Below are 24,151 nucleotides of genomic sequence, written 5' to 3' on the forward strand. Positions count from 1 at the left end.
ACACAATATTTGCTTTTTTTTTTTTCTGATTTCTTTCATTTAGTATGGTCTTTTCAAGGTTCATCCATGCTGTAGCATGTCTCAGTACATGGTTCATTTCTTTTCGCAGCTGAAGAATATCCCATTGTATGGATATACCATGATTTCTTTATCCATTCATCAGTACATGGGCATTTGGAATGTTTCCACTTTGGGGCTATTATGAATAAAACTGCTATAATAAACATTCATGTACAAATTTTTGTGTAGACGTATGAGTTCATTTATCTTGGGTATATATTGAGGGGTGGCATTGCACATAACAGCCTATGGTAACTATGTTTAATCATTCAAGGAACTGCTAGGCTGGTTTCCAAAGCAGCTGCACCATTTTACGTCCCCACCACCTGCATGAGGATTCCAGTATCTACCCACATCTTCACCAACACTTGTTATTATTCAACTTTTGATTCTAGCTATCCTAGTGAATGTAAAATGGTACCTCATTTTGTTTATTTTATTAGAGAAGTTGTAGGTTTACAGAAAAATCATGCTGAAAATATTGAGTTGCTCAATACTCCTTCTGCAACACACACACGGTTTCCCCATTATTAGCACTTTGCACTGGTGTTGTATCATTGTTACAACTGATGAAACGATGTTATTATAATTATACTATTAAGTATACTCTGTAGTTTACATTAGGCCTCACTGTTTGTGTTGCACAGTCCTATGGACCGAGTAGAGTTTTTTTTTTTGCCTTAGAACAGACCATGCCTGCAGCTGACTTTAATGAGATTTTGTATTGTTTTGGACAACTGTTGTGTTGCATTTGTATTGCTACTGATATGGTTTAAGACTTTTTTGATATTGTGATGGAATGAAAGTATTTTATATATGGAAAGAGCATGTCTTTTTGAGGTTTAGAGGGTGGAATGTCCTAGTTTAAAACCGTTGTGTACCCCAGAATAGCCGTGCCTTTTAATCCTGATTCAACATTGTAGGGTGGAAATTCTTCTGATTAGATTATCCCCACAGAGATGTGACAGGCTCAGTTGTGGGTGTCACCTTTGATTAGATTATCCCCATGAAGATGTGGCACACCATTGTGAGTGTGACCTTTTGATTAGATGGAGATGTGACTGCCCATTCAAGGTAGGTCTTGATTAGTTTACTGGAGTCCTTTAAAAGGGGAAACATTTTGAAGAAACCTCAGATGCAGATGAAGACACTTGGAAAACAGTTGCTTCAGAGCTGAAAGAGAGACACAGACGTTTAGAGATGCTTGGAGTGCCAACAGAGAGTGCAGATGTCTCAACACAGGCAGAGCCCAGCAGACCTTGTCATGTGCCTTCCCATGAGATGCTAAGCAAGCCAGAACCCAGAGTTGTGTCCTGGAGGAGCTAAAGTGAAGGCCCACAGATGCCTAGAGAGGAGACCACTGGCATCAGAAGCTGGAAACAATGGAACCAGGAACAAGGGCCAGCAGGCACCAGCCACATGCCCCCAGCTGACAGAGGTGTTCCGGATGGCATCAGCCTTTCTTGAGTGAAGGTAACCTCTTGTTGGTGCTGTAATTTGGACATTTTCCCAGCCTTAGAACTGTAAATTTGTAACTTTTAAATCCCCCTTCTAAAAACCTTCCATTTCTGGTATATTGCATTCTGGCAGCTTCACAAACTAAAACAGGCACCGTTGTACATTAACACTTTACTTTTCTCTTACAGTTTTCAGAGCTTTTTTCCTGTCCTCATCATTCAACAGTTTGGCTATGTGTCTTGGCATGGTTCTCTTCTAGTTTATCCTGTTTGGCATTCATTGGACTTCTTGATGTCCACAGTAATATCTTTAGTTAAATTTGGGAGGTTTTCTGCCATTATTATTATTTTTTTATTAATTAAAAAAATTAACAAACAAAACATTTAGATATCATTCCATTCTGCGTATATAGTCAGTAATTCTTAATATCATCACGTAGTTGCATATTCATCATTTCTTAGTACATTTGCATCGATTTAGAAAAAGAAATAAAAAGACAACAGAAAAAGAAATAAAATGATAATAGAGAAAGAAAAACTATACGTACCATACCCCTTACCCCTCGCTTTCATTTACCACTATTTCAAACTGAATTTATTTTAACATTTGTTCCCCCTATTATTTATTTTTATTCCATATGTTCTCCTCTTCTGTTGATATAGTAGCTAAAAGGAGCATCAGACACAAGGTTTTCACATTCACAGAGTCTCATTGTGAAAGCTATATCATTGTTCAGTCATCATCAAGAAACATGGCTACTGGAACACAGCTCTACATTTTCAGGCAATTCCCTCCAGCCTCTCCACTACATCTTGAACAACAAGGTGATATCTACTTAATGTGTAAGAATAACCTCCAGGATAACCTCTTGACTCTGGAATCTCTCGGCCATTGACACTTTGTCTCATTTTACTCTTCCCCCTTTTGGTTGAGAAGGTTCTCTCAATCCCTTGATGTTAATTCTCAGCTCATTCTAGGGTTTTTCTCAGTCCTTTGATGCTGAGTCTCAGCTCATTTCAGGATCTTTGTCCCACGTTGCCAGGAAGGTCCACACCCCTGGGAGTCATGTCCCACGCAGAGAGGGGGAGGGTGGTGAGACTGCTCGTCATATTGGCTAGAGAGAGAGTCTGCCATTATTTTTTGACTATTCCTTCTGCCCCCTTCTGTTTTTTTTTTTTGATCCAGGGACTCTGTGGTGCATATACTGATACACTTGCTGGTGTCCCAGTGGCCTTTTAGGTTCTGTTCATTTTTTTCATTGTGTTTTCTTTCTGCCTCACAGCTTGAATCATTGCAATTTGTCTTGTCTTTGAATTCACTGACTCTTTCTTTGCTAGCTGCAATTTCCTGTTGAGACCCTCTAGGGAATTTTTCATAGCAGGGATTGTGGTCTTTAACTCCAGTATTTTTGTTCGATTCCTTTTTACAGTTTGTCTCTTTATTGAAATTCTCATAGAGTTCAGCATTGTTTTCTTGATATCCTTTAGTTCTTTCTCTGTGTTTTTTTTTTTTTATCTCCTTGGACATAATGAAGATTTTTTTTTAAGTCTTTTTATTTGGTATTTCCAAAATCTGGTCTTCTTTGTTGAGGATTTCTATCTTGTTCTTTGGATGGGCCATCACTTCCTGTTCCTTTGTTCCTCACTGCACACTGCATATTTTGTGCCTGAGTTGTCTGCTCCTTAAGTTTGTATCCACCTAGCGATATGACAGGAGATTTCCCTGGTATCAGAGTTAACAAAAATAAACATATCAGTGCAAAAAAACACCTTCACAGTCTTTGCAAATTGGCTCTCTGTTGGCTGGCTCTCTCCTTCAGAGTTGAGCTCTCCTATCAAGAAAATTAGCCCAAGGCAAAAGGGCAGCACTCTTTCCAACTTTTCTGAGCCTGTATCTTGTCCTGGGATCTGCTCACTTGTGGCCTTAGAAGTTCCCACATTTACAGGAATAAAAAATGTTCCCACTACTCCCTATGAAACAGACTTTCCCTCTGCTCCCAGGTGCTCTATTTTATGACTTAAAGCTGGTAATCCTTTGCCTCAGGCTGCTTTGACCTACTTGTTTCTTACACTGCTTTAGCTGTCCATAAGCTGCTTCTGCCTGCAGGGCAAATTCTGGAAGGGTGATCCAGGGTCATGTTTCCTGCTTTAGTCTTTCAGGCTTCTACTCAATAGATTGGCACCAGTGTACAGACACCCCAGTATGTGCATAGAGGTTACTCTGGCCACTCAGGTGCAATGGCAGGGACCCACAATTGGAATGCAGGCTGGCTCCACCCTGGACTGGGGAGGGGATAGGGGAGAACCAACTAGGATGCCATGCGCTTCTCCTACCATTTTTAAAGCAGCATTTGCTTGATCTGTCACTTGACCCATTAGTGCAACCCTTTAACTGTTTTAGCTTGTTTTAGATTCTGTAGGGAATGGAATCCTGGAGCGTTTTACCCTGCTATTTTGGCTGACCAGAAGTCAGAGATTAGTTTTGATGTATAATTTGAAATGCAGTTTTGAGGCTAAGAGAACAGCAAGGCAATACTGTCTTCCTCAAGTCTGTAACATTCTGGTGCTGGCTGTCTCCAATCCTTGGGGTCCCTTGGCTCGTATCCCTGACTCTCATCACTTGGTCCTCGTCTCTCTCTTGGGCTCTGTTCCTCCTTGTGGTTTTAATTTGCATTTCTCTGGTGATTAGACGTGTTGAATGTCTTTTCATGTGCTTATTCCCATGAATCAACTTTTCATTGTCCACTGCATTTCCCACTTGACTGAGTGTGTCCAGGGAAGAGCCCAAGACTGGTTCATTTCTGCAACCTCAAAGCCGAACTTGGGGACTGGTACAGATAAAGTGTCTGCAAATGTTTGTTGAATCGAATTAAAATATGGTGGAAATTGAGAGGCGGTAAAGACTGTATCTTTGGGGATTCCGTGTAGTGCTTCTTGGAGAAGCTGGACGTTGAGTCAGGTCATAATGGATGGACTGGAATGTGTGGACAGAGAGCCAGGGAAGGAATCTAGAGTTGGGGACCCAGTGTGAGAAGAGGCATGGAGGCTGCAGCAAAGCCAGAAAGAGCCAGAGGAGGATTGAAGGGAAGTAGCAGGAGGTAAGACTAAAGCAGGAACCTAGAAAAGATTTTGAACGCTGAGCTCAGGATGTGAACTTTATCCTATGGGCAGTGGCACCTGGAACGTTTTTAACAGATTTGTGCTTCTATCTGTCATGAAGCCTGTTTTTGAATCAGGAGCTCCATTTGGAAGCTATTAGCAGAGTCTGGGCAAGAGGTAATGCAGACGCAGCGAAGACACCGATGCGGGCGATACTGCAAAGGAAGGGCCACCAGATTTAATGGCTCGAGTCTCAAGGCCAGGCTGGGAGTGGTGGATGGTCATAGGCCTTTGAGCTGTGGCAGGAACTGAGACCAGAAGTGAAGAAGTGTGGGAATGCCAGTCTAATTACAGATAAAATGAAGCCATGTCCAGGATTGCTCCGGAACAACTGGGGGTGGGGGTGGGGTGGGGTAGAGACGAAACCAGGATGGCCATAAAACTGGTGGTAGGTGTGAGAGGCCTTGTATATGTTTGGGATTTTCCACTAAAAACAAAAGGCATACGGTAAATGGCTTGTAGGTGTGAGCAGGGGTGAAGAAGGAAGAACTAAAGGAGACCCAACAAGTTTCCAGCCTAGGAAACTGGAAGGATGATTGGTTGAAGACTGATTGTTATCTCAGAGGCCATGTGGGGGAATCAAAAGCTGAGAACACACATCTAGAGAAATCCCAGAGCTCCCGGAAGACAGCATTAGAGGCCTCACGGTCTGGCGTCTCAGGGTATCTGTGGGAACGCGTCTCTGAAACGCACCGGCAGCTAATAGGATGCCATGACTGAGTCGGTCCATGTGCCCCCAGCCGAACCTGAGAACCATCTAATGACAAAGCAGAGTCAAGCCTTGAGCTTGCAAAGGCTGAGACCCTCCTTCTTGTCCTCCCAGAACGTCACGGCCAACCACCGGGCCAACGACGTGATTGCGGCAGAGGACGGTCCCCAGGTCCTGGTGGGGCGGTTCATGTACGGCCCTCTCGACATGGTGGCTCTGACCGGAGAGAAGGTAGGGAGGGCTGGGGCAGCCTCTCCTCAGCCAGCAACCCCCGCCCCGTGCCAGGTGCCTCAGGGTACATCGAGCCCTGTGGGTAGGGGTCCCGAGGGAGCTCAGAGCAGGGGAGGGCAGGGGGGGTGAGCAAAGAGTGAGGACTAAGAAACCAGTGTGGCTGGTGTGGGGGGAGGAGGGGAGGCGGGGAGGGGGAGGGGCTTTGGGGGGCATTGCAGTCCGCACTAGGGAGTTTAGCTCTGGGAAGTCATTGAAGGGCTGCCCTCCGGGAAATGATGTGTTATTGGGGCGGGGAGGTGTGAGGAGCAAGAAAGCAAAGGCAGAAGCACGGAGCCAGGAAAGAGCATCCAGCAGGAGCCCAAGCCTGGGTTGCTGGGTTGTGCAGAGAGCTCCCGAGCCCAGCCCTTCTGCCAGACCTGCGGCCCCTGAGCCTTCAGCGTGTCCCTTACGCGCCTCCTCTGTCTGCAGGTGGACATCCTGGTGATGGCCGAGCCGTCCTCGGGCCGCTGGGTGCACCTGGACACGGAGATCACCAACAGCAGTGGCCGAATCACATACAGTGTGCCGCGGCCCCGGCGCCTGGGGGTCGGCGTGTACCCCGTGAAGATGGTCGTCAGGTGAGCTCCAGGGACATGCTCACGACGGGTGCCTCCCGCTGCCGTGGCCCTTCCTGCCAGGCCCATCAGGAAGGCAGGGTCCCCTGGGTGCTCTCTTTGGGGCTCCCATCCCCGACTGCCGGGAGGGAGGAAGATGGACGAGCTCAGCAGTGGGGGCCTCAGGAGATGTGGCCCAGGTTTTCTCTGACCCTGGCCCCGGACTGAGCTCCAGCCACAGGCTGACACCTGGCCCCGCCTGCACAGCTGACCACAAGCAGGTTCCTTTCAGGGGCGACCAGACCTGCGCGATGAGCTACCTCACGGTGCTGCCCCGGGGCATGGAGTGCGTGGTGTTCAGCATCGATGGGTCTTTCGCGGCCAGTGTGTCCATCATGGGCAGTGACCCCAAGGTCCGGCCGGGGGCTGTGGATGTTGTCCGGTGAGTGCTACCTCCCTGCCAGGGACGTGTCTCCCTGGGAGCTGCAGCCAACAACCCTAGGGGAGATGGGGCAGGAATTTTTCGGTTTCCTTTAGGAATTCTACTGGTCTCCAGGGCTGGGAGAGGGGAAGTCCTGGTATCATCTCCAATAGTCATTTACTGAGGGTCCTTGGAAAAAAATATTCTTTCTTTCTGGATCTCATTTCCTTCATTTGTTCATCCATCCCTCCACCCATCCACCCACCCAGCCATCCATCTAACTGTCTAACTATCCATTCACCCATCTACCCATCCATCCATCCATCCATCCATCTGTCCATCCGTCCGTCCGTCCATCCATCCATCCATCCATCCATTTATTCTAACATGTCTGAGCATCTATTTTCTGTGTGGGGAATCAGGCCTGGTCCCTCACACTCTGATCTTATCAGGATAAAATCATTCGTGTTCTGGTTATTTATAGCTGCACAACGAACAGCTCCAAAACATAATGGCTTAAAGTATTAATTTATTGTTCTGTGGATTGACTGAGTTTTGCCAGGAGTTTCTCTCTGGGGGTCATTTAAGCAACTGCAGACAGGTAGAATCCAGGGCAGGACTTTTCTGGAGACTCCACTGGGCTAGATGTTCAAGATGGCTTTTTCTTATTGTTTGTTTTTTTTTCATTTTTAAACAGTTTTATTTGCACATGATACAATCCAACCTAACTAAATAGACATGCCTTCGCCAGCATAATCTATAGGAAGACATTTCCTTTCTTTCACAAAGAATCCATACTCCTCCCCCATGTGCCTTGCCTATTTAGTTTTGGCAAATTGCCTTTGGTGCGTTCAGTGGAAGCATATTACAATGTTACTGTTGACTATAGAGTCTAGCTTGCATTGATTGTACTTTTTCCTGTATATCACCATTTTCAGTACTTTGCAATGTAGACATTAATTTGTTTTATGCAAAACATTTTTTTTTATTTGTACATTTAATCACCGTCATTGTCCACTCTAGGCATTCCTAAGTTATACCATCTCAGTCTTTATCCTCTGTCTTTCCTTCTGGTTTTATACAAGTCCCCAGCCCTTCTCCCTCAGTCATACTCACATTCAGCTTCGTTCAGTGTACTTGTATTATTGTGCTACAGTCAGGTCATATTGTGCTATCCATTTCTGAATTTTTACAACCAGTCCTGTTGCACAGTCTGTATTCCTTCAGCACCAAATGCCCAATCTCTACCCTATTTCTATCTCCTAATAATCTGTGTTCTTAACTTGAACTCTCTAAGTTCACTCATTAATGTTAGTTCGTGTTAGTGAGACCATACAGTATTTGTCCTTTTGTTTCTGGCTGATTTCACTCAACACAATGTCCTCAAGTTCCATCCATGTTGTTACATGCTTCATGACTTTATTCTGTCTTACAGCTGCGAAATATTCCATCCTATGTATATACCACAGCTTGTTTAGCCACTTGTCTGTTGATGGACGTTTGGGCTGTTTCCATCTCTTGACGATTGTAAATAATGCTGCTATAAACATCAGTATGCAAACGTCCATTTGTGTCCTTGCCTTCAGTTCCTCTGAATATATACCTAGTAATGGTATTGCCGGATCCTACGGCAATTCTATACTTAGCTTCCTGAGGAACTGCCCAACTGTCTTGCACAGCTGTTGTACCATTTGACATTCCCACCAACAGTGGATAAGTGTGCCTCTTTCTCCACATCCTCTCCAGCACTTGTTGTTTTCTGTTTTATTGATAATGACCATTCTGGTGAGTGTGAGATGATATCTCATTGTGGTTTTGATGTGCATTTCTCTAATGGCCAGGGAAGTTGAGCATCTTTTCATGTGCCTTTTAGCCATTTGTATTTCCTCTTCTGAGAAGTGTCTGTTCATGTCTTTTGCCCATTTTTTAAAAATTGGGTTGTCTTTTTGTGGTTGAGTTGAAGAATCTCTTTATATATTCTTGATACTAAACCTTTATCTGATATGTGGTTTCCGAATATTATCTCCCATTGCATAGGCTGTCTTTTTACTTGCCTGACAGAGTTCTTTGATGCACAAAATGTTTAATTTTGAGGAAATCCCATTTATCTATTTCTTTTTTCAATGCTCGTGCTTTGGATGTAAGGTTTAGGAAACTACCTCATATTTCAAGATTTATAAGCTATTTCTCTAAATTTTCTTCTGAAAGTTTTATAGTCTTAGCTCTAATGTCTAGATCTTTGACTGATTTTGTATAAGGTGTGAGAAATGGATCTTCTTTCATTTTTTTTGCATATGAATATCCAGTTCTCCAAACACCATTTATCGAATAGGCTGTTCTGTTCTAGGTGGGTTGGCTTGACTCTGCCTTTTCAAAAATCAGTTGTTCATATATAAAGGAGTCTATTTCTGAACACTCAATTTGATTTCATTGCTCCGTATATCTATCTTTATGCCAGTAGCATTCTATTTTGATCATTGTAGCTTCTACTATGCTTTAAAGTCAGATAATGTGAGCCTTACCACTTCATTTTTCTTTCTAAAGATATTTTTAGGTTTTCTGGGCACCCTGCCCTTCCAAATAAATTTGGTTTTTGGTTTTTCTATTTCTGCAAAGTACGTTGTTGAGATTTTAATTGGTATTACATTGACTCTATAAATCAATGTGAGTAGAATTGACATCTTACTATATTTAGTTTTCCAACCCATGAACACAGTTTGCTCTTCCATTTATTTAGATCTTAGATTTTTCTTAGCAATTTCTTGTAGTTTTCTGCGAATAGGTCTTTTGTATCCTTAGTTAAATTTATTTCTAAATATTGTATTCTTTTGGTTACTATTGTAAATGGAATTTTTTTCTTTATTTCCTCCTCAGATTAGTCACTACTAGTGTATAGAAATACTACTGATTTTTGGGTGTTGATCTTGTACCCTGCTACTTTGCTATACTCATTTATAGGTCTAGTAGCTTTGCTGTAGATTCTTTTAGAATTTTTGACATGTAGTGTGATATCATCTGCAAACAGTGAGAGTTTTACTTCTTCCTTTCCAATGTGGATGCTTTTTACTTCTTTTTCTTGTCTAATTACTCTAGCTGGAACTTCCAGCACAATGTTGAATGACAACCGTGACAGTGGGCATCCTTGTCTTGTTCCTGATCCATTGAGGATGATGTTACCTGTGGGTTTTTCATATATCCCCTTTATCATGTTGAGGAAGTTCCCTTCTATTACTATTCTTTGAAGTGTTTTCATCAAGAAAAGATGTTGAATTTTGTCAGATGCCTTTTCTTCATCAATTGAGATGATCATGTGGTTTTTCCACTTTGATTTGTTGATATGGTGGATTATATTAATTGATTTTCTGGTGTTGAACCATCCTTGTACACCTGAAATAAATCCCACTTGGTCATGGTGTGTAATTCCTTTTTGCTTTTTTTTAAATTTTAAAAACATAACAACATACAAACATGAGCATTCTTACCATAAGATCATTCCATTCTTGGTATATAATCAATAACTTGCAATATCATCACATAATTGTACATTCATCACTAAGTGATCATTTGTTAGAACATTTGCATCAATTCAGAAAAAGAAATAAAAAGAAAAAAGAAAAAAACTCATAAGTACCATACCTCTTACCCCTCCCTCTCATTGACTGCTAGTGTTTCTGTTTACTAAATATATTTTAGCCTTTGTTCCCCCTACTTTTTTTCTATGCCCCTTACCACTCCCTTTCATTGATCACTAGCATTTCAATCTACTCAATTTATTTTAACATTTGTTTTCCCTAAAATATTTATTTATTTTAATCCATATATTTTGTTCATCTGTTTATAAAGTAGATAAAAGGAGCATCAGATACAAGGTTTTCACAATCACACAGTCACATTGTGAAAGCTATATTATTATACAATCATCTTCAAGAAACATGGCTATTGGAACATAGTTCTACATTTTCAGGCACTTCCCTCCAGCTTCTCCAATATATCTTAACTAAAAGGTGAGTTCTATATAATGTGTAAGAATAACCTCCAGGATATCCTCTTGACTCTGTTTGAAATCTCTCAGCCACTGACACTTTATTTTGTACTATTTCTCTCTTCCCCCTTTTGGTCAAGAAGGTTTTCTCAATCCCTTGATGCTGATTCCCAGCTCATTCTAGGATTTCTGTCCCACGTTGCCAGGAAGATTTACACCCCTGGAGTCATGTCCCACGTAGAGAGGAGGAGGGTGGTGAGTTTGCTTGTCCTGTTAGCTGAGAGAGAGAGAGGCCACATCTGAGCAACAAAAGAGATTCTCTGGGGTGTGTAATTCTTTTAATGTGCTGCTAGATTTGATTTGCAAGTATTTTGTTGAGGATTTTTGCATGTATATTCATTAGAGATATTGGTCTGTAATTTTCTTTACTTGTAGTATCTTTGTCTGGCTTTGGTATGAGGGTGATGTTGGCTTCATAAAATGAGTTAGGTAGCTTTCCCTCCTCTTCAATTTTTTTTGATGAGTTTGAGCAAGATTGGTACTAATTCTTCCTTGAATTCTTGCTAGAATGCACACGTGAAGCCATCTGGTCTTGGACTTTTGTTTTTTGGGAGTTTCTTGATGACTGAGTCAATCTCTTTAATTGTGATTGGTTTGTTGGGGTCATCTTTTTCTTCTCGAGTCAATGTAGGTTGTTCATGGCTTTCTAGGAAGTCATCCATTTCATCTCTGTTGTCTAGTTTATTAGCATATAGTTGCTCATAGTATCCCCTCCTACCTCTTTTCTTTCTGTGGGCTCAGTGGTTATGTCTCCCCTTCCATTTCTGGTTTTACTTATTTGCATCCTCTCTTTCTCTCTTTATCAACCTAGCTAAGGGTCCATCGATTTTACTGATTTTCTCAAAGAATCATCTTCTGGTCTTGTTGATTTTCTCGATTGTTTTCATATTCTCAATTTCATTTATTTCTGCTCTAATCTTATTTCTTTACTTTTGTTTGCTTTGGGGTTAGTTTGCTGTTCTTTCTCTGGTTCTTCTAAGTGAACAGTTAATTCCTCGATTTTTGCTTTTTCTTCTTTTTTTTGATATAGGCATTTAAGGCAATAAATTTCTCTTTCAGCACTGCCTTTGCTGCATCCCATACCTTTTTGTTTTTTTTTTTTTGCATTTTTTTTTGGGGGGGGGGTACATGGTCCAGGAATTGAACCTGGGTCTCCTGCATGGAAGGCGAGCATTCTACTCCTAATAACCACCCATGTACCCTGCATCCCATACATTTTGATATGTTGTGTTTTCATTTTCATTTGCCTCGAGACGTTTACTGATTTCTCTTGTAATTTCTTTCCTTGACCCACTAGTTGTTTAAGAGCATGTTGTTTAGTCTCCTTATATTTGTGAATTTTCTGGCCCTCTGCCTGTTACTGCTTTCCAACTTCATTCCATTATGATCGTAGAAAGAGTTTTTATGAGTTTAGTCTTTTTAAATTTATTGAGACTTGCTCTGTGATCCAGCATATGGTCTATGAGCAGTTGAGAAAAATGTGTATCCTGCCATTGTGGGTGTAATGTTCTGTAAATGTCTGTTAAGTCTAGTTCATTTATGATGTTATTCAAAATCTCTGTTTCCTTATTGATCCTCTGTCTAGATGATCTACCTATTGGTGAGAGTGGGGAATTCAAGTCTCTATTATGATAGAGGTATCTACTTTTCCCTTCTGCGTTGTCAGTGTTTGCCTCATGTATTTTGGAGCACTCTGAGTCAATGCATAAATATTTACGATTGTTATGTCATCTTGTTGAATTGTTCCTTTTATTAATACATAGTGTCCTTGGTCTCTTTTAATTGTTTTACATTTGAAATCTAATTTGTTGGATATTAGTATAGTTACTCCTGTTCTTTGCTGATTGTTGTTTGTATGAAATACCTTTCCCCAACCTTTCACTTTCAACCTGTTTTTGTTCTTGGGACTAAAATGTGTCTCCTATAGACAGCATATAGATGGGTCTTGTTTTTTAATCCATTTTACCAGTCAATGTCTTTTGATTGGGGAGCTTAATCCATTAACGCTTAATGTTATTACTATAATGGCAGTACTTTCTTCTGCCATTTTGTCTTTTGAATTTTATATGTCATATCTAATTTTTTTCCTCTTTTTACCTTTACTGATAGTCTTCATTTCTACACTCTTCTCCAAACCACTTTCTCCTGCCTTTTACTATCTGCCTGTAGTTTTCCCTTTAGTATTTCTTGCAGAGTCAGTCTCTTAGTCACAAATTTTCTCAGTGTTTGTCTGAAAATATTTTAATCTCCCTCTCATTTTTAGAAGGACAATTTTACTGGGTATAGAATTCTTGGCTGGCAGGTTTTCTCTTTTAGAATCTTAAATATATCACACCACTGCCTTCTCACCTCCATGGATTCTGCTGAGAAATTCACACATAGTCTTGTTGAGCTTTCCCTGTATATGATGGATTGCTTTTCTCTTGCTGCTTTCAAAATTCTCTCTTTCTCTTTGACAGTTAACAATATGATTAGTAAGTGTCTGGAAGTACGTCTATTTGGATCTGTTTGGGGTATGCTGTACTTTTTGGATCTGTAATTTTATGTCTTTCATAAGAGTTGGGAAATTTTCAGTGATTATTTCCTTCAAAAGTCTTTCTCCTCCTTTTCCCTTCTCTTCTCCTTCTGGGATACACAGAACACACATATTCACGTGCTTCATGTTGTCATTCAGTTCCCTGAGAAGCTGCTCATATTTTTCCATTATTTTCTGTATTATTCTATTTTTTTTAACTTTTTTCATTGTATACTATAAAATACATACAAAACAAAGAAAGGAAAAAGCAATAGTTTTCAAAGCACTCTTCAACAAGTAGTTACAGGACAGATCCCAGAGTTTGTCTACCAAACCCTTATCTCAGATTCTTCCTACTAGCTGCTCCAGAATAACCTCTTATTTTCTTTTGTGTGTTGGATTTCAGATGTCCAGTCCTCTAGTTCACTAATCCTTTCTTCTGCCTCTTCAAATCTGTTGCTGTAGGTTCCCCCCCACCTTTTTCATTTCTTCTATTGTGCTTTTCATTCCTACTTTTTCAAACTTCTGTGTTCTTAATTTTGTTCACTCAGCATCTTCTTTATATCTTCCTTCAACTCGTTGATTTGATTTTTGATGGGATTTTGCATGTCTGTTCAGACATCCTGAATTAGTTGTTTCAACTCCTGTATCTCATTTGAAGTGGTGGTTTGTTCTTTTGACTGGGCTACATCTTCAGTTTTCCTCAAATGACTTGTTATTTTTTTCTGGTATCTAAGCATTTGATTTCCTTAATTAGTTGATTCTGGAGGTTGTTTTAACTCTTTTACCTAGGCTTTTCTTGCTGGATGGCTTTGTTCTCTGACATTCAGTTCAGCTTATTCTAGACCTCTATTATAGGTTCTGTTGAACTGATCAGAATTTTTTTAGTTCTTGTTTTCCTGTTTCTTGCCCTGCCTATATGGAGTCTTTTTTTTTGAAGAGGTCTCCTCAGATATTATAGACTGCAGACAGATTTTTCCAGACCAGACAGGCCCACATCTCAGCAGGAAAGTGTGGCCAGCATCAGTTTTCCCTGAGAGTGAGACCCAGCAGGTTGTCATACTTTCCCATGAAGGCTCTAAACTCTGTGCTTTTTCTGGCCTACCCAGCATGTGGTACTTGTCTGCCCATGGCTTCCCTCCAGCTTAAAGTGATGCAGTGCCTTTAATTTCAGCACTCTCCCTGTCTGGGGCTTGGTTGAGAGAGAGGTGAGATAGTAGGTTGACTTTGATTGCTTCTCCTTTCCTGTCCCCGGGGCCTGAATTCCTTGAAGGAGGGGTTCTACTTGAGCTGGACCCTGCCCCCCTTTTCTTGGGGATGATAGCCCTTTAGAGAATTAACCCTTTTCACCTGACAAGTTACTTTGTCTTTCAGACAAGCTTAATTCTGCCCTTGTCTGGTGCAGTGCTGAAGTCTGAGAGTGCTTCCAATTCTGTCTAATAAGCTGTTTAAGGAGTTAAAAAAAAAAAAAAAGCAAAAAAAGCCTTTTCAGAGCCAGACACTTCTCCTCGGGTTTGTCAGTCAAGACCTTGAGTTGATACTTGGCTCTGTGTATCTCCAGGCCCTAGGTGTCCCCTTTTCTTGGGGTCCAGCCCTTTTCTAGTATTTTGTGCTGTCCTACTCAAAATGCATCCCCCCCATCAGCCCCGCCCCCTCTCTGCTGGGTTAAAAGCTCCTAGTTCCTTTAGTGCTTATTCCAAGTTTATCTGTGCTGGGGCCCTATTTTCAGTAGTTAGAATTTGTTAATTAATTCCATTATTGGATCTGAGTTGTGCCAAGCCATTGCTGCTAATAAAGTCTGTTTTCTTTCCTCTCGGGAACCAGCCTGCCATGTCCTTTGGGGAGGGGCACCAAGCCGGCTTCTGTGACTTGGGGACTTACAGATCTGTGTGTGGTCTCAGTCATGCCACCTGGTCCAGACTGGTGTACACTGTATGTCCGGCCACTGACGTCCCCCCAGCAGTTGTTCTGTACCATTTCTGGGTATTTACTAGCTGCCCTGGAGGCCAAACTAAATTCCATGCCCCACTAAGCCACCAACTTGCCCTACCTTCTCCTGCTATCTTTTTCGTATTGTTTTGTTTTGTTTTTTGTATTGTATGCTGTTTGGTGGGGGTCACATTTCATTCTTTTTCCACGTGACCATCCTGTTATTGCAGCACCATTTGTTGAATTTTTTTGTTGTTGGGGGAAGGGGCATGGGCTGGGGATTGAACTTGGGTCTTCCATATGGGTTCCAGTGGTAGGCGAGAACCCTACCCCCCTCTTTCTTATTGTTTCCAAAAAATAGTTATTCTGGTAATATACATTCAGTATAACACTATAATCACTTTCAAGTATTCAGTGCAGTTAATTACATTCCTAAGGTTGTGCTACCATCGCCACCACCAAGATGGCTTCTGAACCCAGTGTTTTTTGCCTTGAGTGGGGTCTGTCTCCCCACATGGCCTCTCCACATGGCTAGCCTGGGCCTCCTTGCATCATGGCAGCTTCAGGGTGGTCTGACTTCCTGCGTGGGAGCTGGCTTCCTCTGGTCACTAGAGACCCAGTGGAACTGTAATGCTTGCAAGCCACATAGTATTCTTCTGCTGTACTCTCTTATTTCCAGGCAAGTCACAGGATTAGCCCAGTTTCAGAAGGAGGGGACCACATAGGAATACCTGGGGTTCATCTTTTCAGACTAGCTAAGGTACAGTGCTGATTGAGAGCTATGAGCAATTTGAATGGGAGCCAGAGCAGAAGCTGTTCATACTGACTGGAGAAAGCAGAGCAGGCTTCCTGGGGGAGGAGGCAGTTGAGACAGCCCTTGAAGGATGGGAAAAGTTATTATTTTTTAAATGAAAAATAAGTATATATTTTTTCTTTTACAAAAAGCAGTACAGGGCAGGCCACGATGGCTCAGCAGGCAGAGTTCTTGCCTGCCATGCCAGGGACCTGGCTTCAATACCCGGTGCCTGCCCATGCAAAAAAAAAAAGCAATACATAAATACATGCCATTGTACAAAATTAGTACAATGAAGAAAGGCAAAAAGAAAAAAATTAAAAACGGATTTTGGTGGGCCAAAAAGGAGGATGCTTAGTGACAAGGATGCGGCGACAGGAAAGAATAGAGCACATGTGGGGGACAGGCAGGGCAGGTTCAGGGCATCTGGATTTTGGAGGGTAAATGAGGTGGCTGGATACTCGGCCTCCCAGGACTGTTGTACTGCTGATGTATTGCTAAGAGTGGAAAGTCTTAGCCCTTTATTTGCTCTGGCCTCCCATCTATCCATGCATCCTTCTGTCCTTTCTGGAGGGTGGCTCTGTGTCAGGCTCTGTGCTGGGTTCTGATGCAGAGAGAGCTCCTGGTCACAGGAAACTCACATTCCAGTGAGGGAAAACAGGTCCTGAGCTTGGAAAACTATAACCCAAGACTCCAAGGGATTAGATATCAGGGCACTGGGAGTTCTTGGGGATGGGGAGGGGGTGACATCGCAATGGGGACAGCCCTGCCTCACCTCAGCAGCAGTTATTGCTTTGGGGGGAGAAACCTGGCTTGGCTCATGGATTCCCAGGAGATCACTGACCTCAGGGTGCCCCCTGGCTCTGTGGGAGCAGGCCGTGCACTAGCTCCAGCTAATCTTGGGGGTCAGTCTCCCCCACATTACTCCCATGACAGCATCTCCTCCAAGCCCCTCCCTATCCACCTCTCCCTCCCACAGTGGAAAAAGGAGGCTTTGCCTCTTTATCCCTGGGACTCCACCTAGTGCTGTCTCCTTCATGTAGGCTCCTGGGGTCCCTGTGGCACCTCCAAACCCTGCCAGTCACCACAAGCTGTTTTTTTATAAACGCATCACTAGGCCCCCACCTCGGATCTAACCTCTGAGTTAGATTCTCTGAGGTTTAGTCCTGGACCTGTGCCCTCTTTCCAAGTCTCTCAAATCATCATCCAGGTTTGGTAATCTATGGTAGTCAGCTGGTGGCTGGTGCCACTGCAGCCCTGAGCACGTCCGGACTCCTCTGGCATCTTGGCAGCCAGGAGTCCAGGTGAACTCAATGAGTGCAGAGAAAGGAGAGGTTGATTCTGCTTGAGAAACCAGGAAGGCTTCCTGGAATAGGGGGCATCTGTTCTGTCCCTGAAAGAAGTGGCCTGTGAATCTAAGGAGATGGAGACATCCAGGCTGTCTAGGAGAAGAGACTGCAGCGGAAGGGCACATGGCCCATCCAGGGACAGCAAAGCAGCTCTGAGTGGCTGCATGATGATGTGTATGGGCTGTGAGGGGAGATGAGGTCAGGGAGACAAGCAAGGGCAGAGTGCTGGGGGCTGCAGGGGCCAGAGAGAGGACTTGAGACTTTATACCTCAGGGCGCTGGGGAGACAGGGACTGCTTTAGGTAAAGGAATAGTGGAGTTAGATTTGTGATGTAGGAACTCACCATGGAAATATGCCAACCAATGGGGCACACCTACCAGGTGTGCTTGGGAGCAGTTCCTGCAATCCCCAGATACCCCCATGGGGCACTTACTATCATTAGCCCCATTTTACAGATGAGGAAACAGATCCTGGGGGCTTTAGTGACCGGCTTAAGGTTGCAGGGCCCCAGTTAGGTTGGAGTTGAGGGACAGTGGGAAAGAAGGGGCCCAAGCAAGACAGGGTTTGGCTACGGAAGCGGGGAGGGATTAAAGTGAGAACCCTTGTCTGGAAAAATAAAAACTCACTGATGGGAGGAGGACGGTGGGAGACAGAGGGAAATGGGAGACAGAGGGAAAGGGGACTGCCTCTGGCTCCAGAACCTTGGGTGGTGATGGGGTAACGGGGACAAGGCCACGCAAGCATAGGGCGCAGGAGCCGGGGAGGTTAGCTTAGTTGTGCACACTCGGGTCATCCAGGGGAGACAGATGTCCGGGGCGCACCGGGCTGAACCGGGAGCGCTGATTTGGGGCTGGGCGGGGGGGATCCCTTATTCTCCCTGACTTTCCTCGGAACAGCCCCTCTGGCTTCCCAGGAGGGCAGCGGGGGGGGGGGGGGGACAGGCCCCGGGGCAGCGGATGGCTGGCCCGGCCCTGCTGGACCTCACGGTGCCGTCTCGCCAGGCACTGGCAGGACCTGGGCTACATGATCCTCTACATCACCGGGCGGCCGGACATGCAGAAGCAGCGGGTGGTGTCGTGGCTGTCCCAGCACAACTTCCCACAGGGCATGATCTTCTTCTCGGACGGCCTGGTGCACGACCCGCTGCGGCAGAAGGCCATCTTCCTCCGCAACCTGGTGCAGGAGGTGAGCGCGGGGGGCGGGGCCGGGGGCGGGGCCTCTGCAGCCAGCCACGCTCTGCGGGGGCGGGGGAAAGGGGGAGGGGAGAGGGGGGAGGGGAGGGAGGGGTCCCAATCCCGGCGTGTGTGTGTGTGTGTGTGTGTGTGTGCGTGTGCGTGTGCGTGTGCGTGTGCGTGTGTGTGCGCGCGCGCGCGGAGGCTCGTCCATTCCTCAGCAGCATAACCTGGGAACTCCGGAGAAGCCAATTCTCCGCCTCTACTCCAGACCTGCCAGATTCTGGCAAGAGAGCCCAGCAGTCTGTATTTCAGCAAGCCCTTCAGGAGTTCTGATGCACACAAATCTGAGACCCACTGGTCTAGAACTGGGGGTTGAAGAACTGTGTCCTCTGAACTAAATCTGGCCTGCATCCTACTTTTGCATGGTCTGTGAGCTAATTTTTACACTTTTAAGTGGTTGGGGAGAAAAAAACAAAAGAAAATGTTTTGTGATGTGAAAATCATATGAGATTCAAATTACAGTGTTCATAAATGAAGTTTCACTGGAGCACAGCCACACTCATTTGTTTGTGCATCGTCTCTGGCTGCTTTTGGGCTCCAGTGGCAGAACTGAGAAGTTAAGAGACAGATCTTATGACCTGCAAAGCCTAAAATATTTACTGTTTTGAGCTGTACAGCAAATGTTTGCTGACCCCTGATCTAGAGGAAAAAGGACATGTGAAATGACAATTTACTAGAGGGTGATCTTTACTATAACTGAAAAAGGCCCTCTTGGTGAACAAAGGAAACAGAACTTAGATTTACCTGGTGGAAGCCAGAGGAGGCTTCCAGGAGGTGGCAACTTCTGAGCTGAGTCTTGAAGCATGAATATGAGTTTGCTATTATGAGGAAACAGCATGTACAAAGACACGAGAGGCAGGAAAGAGCCTGTCACATTCTCAGAACTCCAGGTATCCAGGATGGGGGGATTCCAGGGTCTGACCCAGGAGAAGTGGGAGCTGAGGCTCCAGAGGTCATCAGGGACCTATGCTTGGCATTCCTGGAACACTTTTGAAAGCAGGCTAAGACCATCCATTCTCTGCTGAGGGCAGTAGGAGCCAAGGAAGAGCTTAAAGCAGGGGAGTGGCAGTGTCTAATTGGGTTTTAGAAAGCTTCCTCTGGCTCCTATGTGGAGAAGGGATTGGTGGGACAGAGGTAGGATGGCCAGTAAGGAGGCTGCTGCCCAGATGTGAAACAGGCAGGCCATAATCCAGATGATTGCAAAGGGGATGGGGAGATAATGAGAAGGTAGAATCCCCAGGACTCAGTAATGTAAGGAATGAGGTGCTCTCAAGTATCCATTGTCAGGGAACAGGAGGGATCCAGGTGCCACTCATTTGCCGATGGGCTCCATAGAGGCAGAGTCTGTTTTTGTTTTGCTCACCAATATGTCTCCATCATTTAGGATGGGATAGTGGTGGCACACAATAGACAGTCAATAAATGCTACTAGAATGAATGAGTGAATGAATAGATGAAATGACATGGGGACACAGGAGGAGGGCCAGGCCAGAGCAGATAAGTGCAGTCATGGACACATTGAGGCTGGCATGCCCACGGGACATGAGCCACATCAGCCCTGGCCTGTGGCTCAGGGGAGAGGTCTGGGCTGCAGGGGAGATTGGGAGTCAGAGGTAAGAACCAGGTAGAGAAGCCACAGGAGGGCTGGGGAAAGGTGAGGGGGAGAAGAGACTGAGCTGGGGCCCGGGAACAGAAAGATGAGCCAGAAGAAGAGCAGTGGAGCTGGAGGAGGTCAGGTCCCAGGAGAGAAAAGAGAGGAGACAGTTTCGAGGAGAGAGTGCTGTCACTGGGTGAGGACAGCCACTGATGAGCTCACAGCAGGAGTGGAGAAGGTAGGACTCAGCTTGGAGGGGGTGTGAGTGTGGGAAGCAGGGCTCAAGGTTAGAGGAGCATACTGGGGCGAATGAAGAGATGAGGAAGGATGGGATTTGAGGGACTGCTACTTTCCTGGACACCAAAGGCTAGCTGGGAATAAACAAAGCAGTGAGCATGGGGCAGTGGACTGAGGAAAAGCACAGGGATTCATCACCGTGATTTGACATGAGAGGCAAAGTCACCTGCAGGAATGGGCAGTGGCTCAGGGAAGGAGGTGAAAAGCAGAAAATTTTTGGGGGGGGCAACAGATAGAATAGGTAGGGCATGGCTCTGTGAGTTTCTCCAACTGCTCGCAGAAGCCAGGATATAGAAATGGAGAAGGCAAATGGTGGACAAATCCCAGAGCTGAGGTTTGGCAGGAGGTAGGAGGCTGAGGGGGCCAGAGAGTCCAAGGTGGGGCCCTGAGAACACAGCAGGGAGCGCAGGAGGCCCAGGAGGCCCAGGAGGATGGGGCGGGGGAGTAGGAGGGGCTGGGGCAGCAAATGCAGGTGTTGATCCTAAGAGCAGCTGGAGTGGGGGAGGGGTGGGAAGGAGCCATGGAAGGCATGAAGGGAGGGTCAGAGAGGAGATCTGGGCCTTCAGAGTTCAGAGAGGGACAGCTCTGGCTCAGCCCTGGAGACGCTGGCTTCTGTTAAAGACGGCGAGAAGCCGAGAGGATGAGGCAGTAAAGCGGTTAACTGTGTGGACAACAAGCCATCCCAGTGGTTCTGGGACTCAGGAGGAAGGAAAGCTGTGACCTAGGATTAAAAGTCTCCAGTGAATTGGGGGTGGGGGGGGTTGTTGGGAGAAAGGAAGATGATAATGATGAGAGGGACAGAGTGAGGGGTAGCTGAGGATGGGCTCAACAGAGCAGGTGGTTTCTTGCCGGGGGACTGGGGTGGGGCCAGGTAATGATCCAGAAGTGACACTGGAGCGAGGGGTCCGGGGCAGCTCTCTGAACTGGGATGGGCTCTGGGGAGGATGTCAGACCCGCCCGCTCCAGGCAGCTGCTGTGTGGTAAACCACGGTCTGTGCTGGGTCCATGGCACAGGGTCGGGGCCCAGACTGGTCTGGCTTCCTGACCCGGCCCCGGGGTGCAGGGGACGGGGTGGAGAGGCCATCCCTGGAGTGGGTTCCTGATGCGGGCTGGGCTCAAGGCTTGGAGCGTCACAGTGTGCACATAAAGGGTCCCCAAGGGGATGGTGCAGGAGGCCTCCCTGTGGGTGTCAGCTGGCCTCCGCCCCCCTCCATGAGCTGCTCTGCCTTTCAGTGCTTCATCAAAATCAGCGCGGCTTACGGCTCCACAAAGGACATCTCTGTCTACAGCGTGCTGGGTCTGCCACCTTCTCAGATCTTCATCGTGGGCAGGCCCACCAAGAAGTACCAAAACCAGTGCCAGGTGGGTGGGGGCCCAGTTAGGGGCTGGGGGAAGGGAGGGGTTCACTTGCTCATTGAATCATTATCCCTTCCTCCTTCCCCACACCCCCCTCAGTCCTTCCTTCATCAAACCCCACTCCTGGGCACCTGCCCCTGGCAGGTATGGAGTGCAGGGCGCATCCCCCGTGGAGTCCAGTGTACTGGCCGCCAGTCTCGAAGGGGAGATGGGAGACATTGCAGACAATGACAGTCTAGTGGGGCAGGAGATACGACGCCTGATGGGGCAGCCAGAGACTTGTAGGGTCCCAGAGAGGAGCACCTAGCCCAGACTTGGGGGCACGGTTGATTTTCAGGATATGAAGGAGTCATCCAGAAAGGGCTGGGAGGAGCATTTGTGACAGAGACAACAGCAAAAGCAAAGGTCAGAGAACAAGACTATTCTGGGGACTGTCAGTGACTCATCTTGGCTGAGTGTGATGTGGGGAGTGGGGGGCAGGGGCTGGGGGAGGCGGGCTGCCGAGGTATAGCCTTGGTCCTTCAGTGAGTGACAGAGGTGACACCACCAGGGTCTGTGATTCAGAAAGCCCCTCTGGCTGCTGGTTGAAGGTGGGTCAGGAGGAATGGAAAGGCAGCAGTGGGCGTGGAGAGACATCAGAGGGTCTGTTGGGACTTTCTGAAGTAGAAAGGATTGGATTTGGTGACAGATCAGATATGCAGGATAAAGGAGAGGGAAAGCCAAGGCTGGTGGCCCTGTTTCTGGCTTGTGTGCCCGGGTAGGTGGCAGTGTCCCTGGAATTGAGAAACAGGTTTGGGAGGAGGTGATGAGCTCTGTTTGGGGCACGTGGAGTGGGATGGGCCTGGGAGAGATGTGCAAGTGGGAGGTCAGAGCACATGGGATGCGTGGGACTGCAGCTTGGCGAGGAGACAGATGTGCATGGCACCCTGGCAGCCATGAGAGTGAGTACAACTCCCCCTAGGGGAGTGTGAAGTGAATGGGTGCATGGCAGTAGCTGGGAGTGGGGGTGGAGTGGGGATGGGGGATCTGAGCAGCAGTCCCCAGGGATAATAGTATAATGATCACTCTTCTATGGACATTCTATGTATTTACTGCCTACATTCTCAGGCCCACCCTGTGAGGTAGGTTCTACCATCCCCTTTTATGGATGAGGAAACAAAGTCACAGAGAGGTTAAGTGACCTGGCCGAGGTCACACAGCTGTATGAGTCCAGAGTCTAGGCTCCAACACTATGGCGCTTCCTGGAAGAAGAGCAGGAGGGGCAGTGGCAGGGATCTGAGAGAGGAGTGGCTCTGAAGAAGGAGGTGGGTGATCAGGAGCGTCAGATGCTGCAGGGAAGGACTCATATCGTCTGTGGATTCAGTGACAAAGAAATCATTGGCGACTTTGACCAGAAATTTCAGTGCAGTGGGGCCAGAGCCAGACTGAAGTGGGTGGGGGAGGGGCAGTGAAGAAGGCTCTTAAGGGAAAGGCAAAGTAAACCAGCCCAGACATCAAAGGGAATTTATTGGCTCCTCTCCTGAGGCAACTAAGAAGTGGCACTGGCTTCTGTCTGTCACTCCTGGATTCAGGGACCCCTGCAGTAGTATCAGGTCCCTTTGTCTCCTCTCAGGCTTTGCTTGTCTCTTCTCAGGCGGCAGCAGTTAGTTGCCCTGTTACCTTGTGCACAGATCTTGTCCTCCCCCGCCCCATGGCAGGTTGCCTTCCTCGGGCCTGTGTGCAGATCTGGACTAACCAGGAGGTCCTGATAATGGGACTGGAGGCTTCACATTGGCCAGCACACGGTCACACACACCTGTGCCAGGCAGGGCCAGTCCCAGTCCTATTAGAGCAGGGGAGGGGCTCACAGAGGAAGCTCACATGCTCGCCATGGGGCCATGCAGGTATTGGGGTCTGATGGTGGGAAGCAAAGAGGTGCTGCTCCATATAAGCCAGAAGTGACACAATCCACTGAGGATAGGGAGAGTGGCGGGTGGGACGCCTGAGAGAGACAAGGTTGGAGGTTGCTGCCAGGGTCAGAAGGGCATGGCTTGGAGGTCCAGCCCTGGCTGGAGACCACAACTTTGCGGAGATCCGGAAAGGCTCAAATGCTGGTGCATGCTTTGAACAGAACTCAGTGGCCCAGGTGTTGGAAGGGGATCGTTGGATCTGGGGTTGGGTTTTTTTAGGCCGGATGAGGGGGTGGCTCCTGCAAGAGAGTGTCGGAAGCCATGCCCCTGGGGTCCACTGGCTGGGGGAGGAGGGACAGGTGGCTGAGGGTGGACACAGAGAGGAAGATAGCTGGAGGAGGAGGAGACTGTGGCTAGAGAGAAGAGTGTGTCTTGCGGGAAGATCTCCAAGGTGTAGCAGTTCCAGGTGAAAGAGATAGCTGTGGAGCAGAGGTAGCAGTTACTTTGGAGATGTCAAGGAGGT

The 24,151-nt window shown here is 46.3% G+C and overlaps 1 protein-coding gene across 2 annotated transcripts in view; it reads left to right on the plus strand.

The window, feature by feature from the left end:
- Window positions 1–24,151, plus strand: part of PITPNM3 (PITPNM family member 3) — a 128,028-nt gene that overhangs the window by 99,174 nt on the left and 4,703 nt on the right. For both annotated transcript variants that reach the window (XM_077165610.1, XM_077165609.1), the window contains exons 15-19: window positions 5,500–5,616; window positions 6,085–6,233; window positions 6,502–6,651; window positions 18,260–18,443; window positions 21,617–21,745. In XM_077165610.1, the coding sequence (XP_077021725.1) occupies window positions 5,500–5,616; window positions 6,085–6,233; window positions 6,502–6,651; window positions 18,260–18,443; window positions 21,617–21,745 (729 nt within the window). The remainder of the gene's footprint in view (window positions 1–5,499; window positions 5,617–6,084; window positions 6,234–6,501; window positions 6,652–18,259; window positions 18,444–21,616; window positions 21,746–24,151) is intronic.

This window comes from Tamandua tetradactyla, chromosome 6 (assembly GCF_023851605.1).
Source record: "Tamandua tetradactyla isolate mTamTet1 chromosome 6, mTamTet1.pri, whole genome shotgun sequence".
NCBI classification, from domain to species: domain Eukaryota; kingdom Metazoa; phylum Chordata; class Mammalia; order Pilosa; family Myrmecophagidae; genus Tamandua; species Tamandua tetradactyla.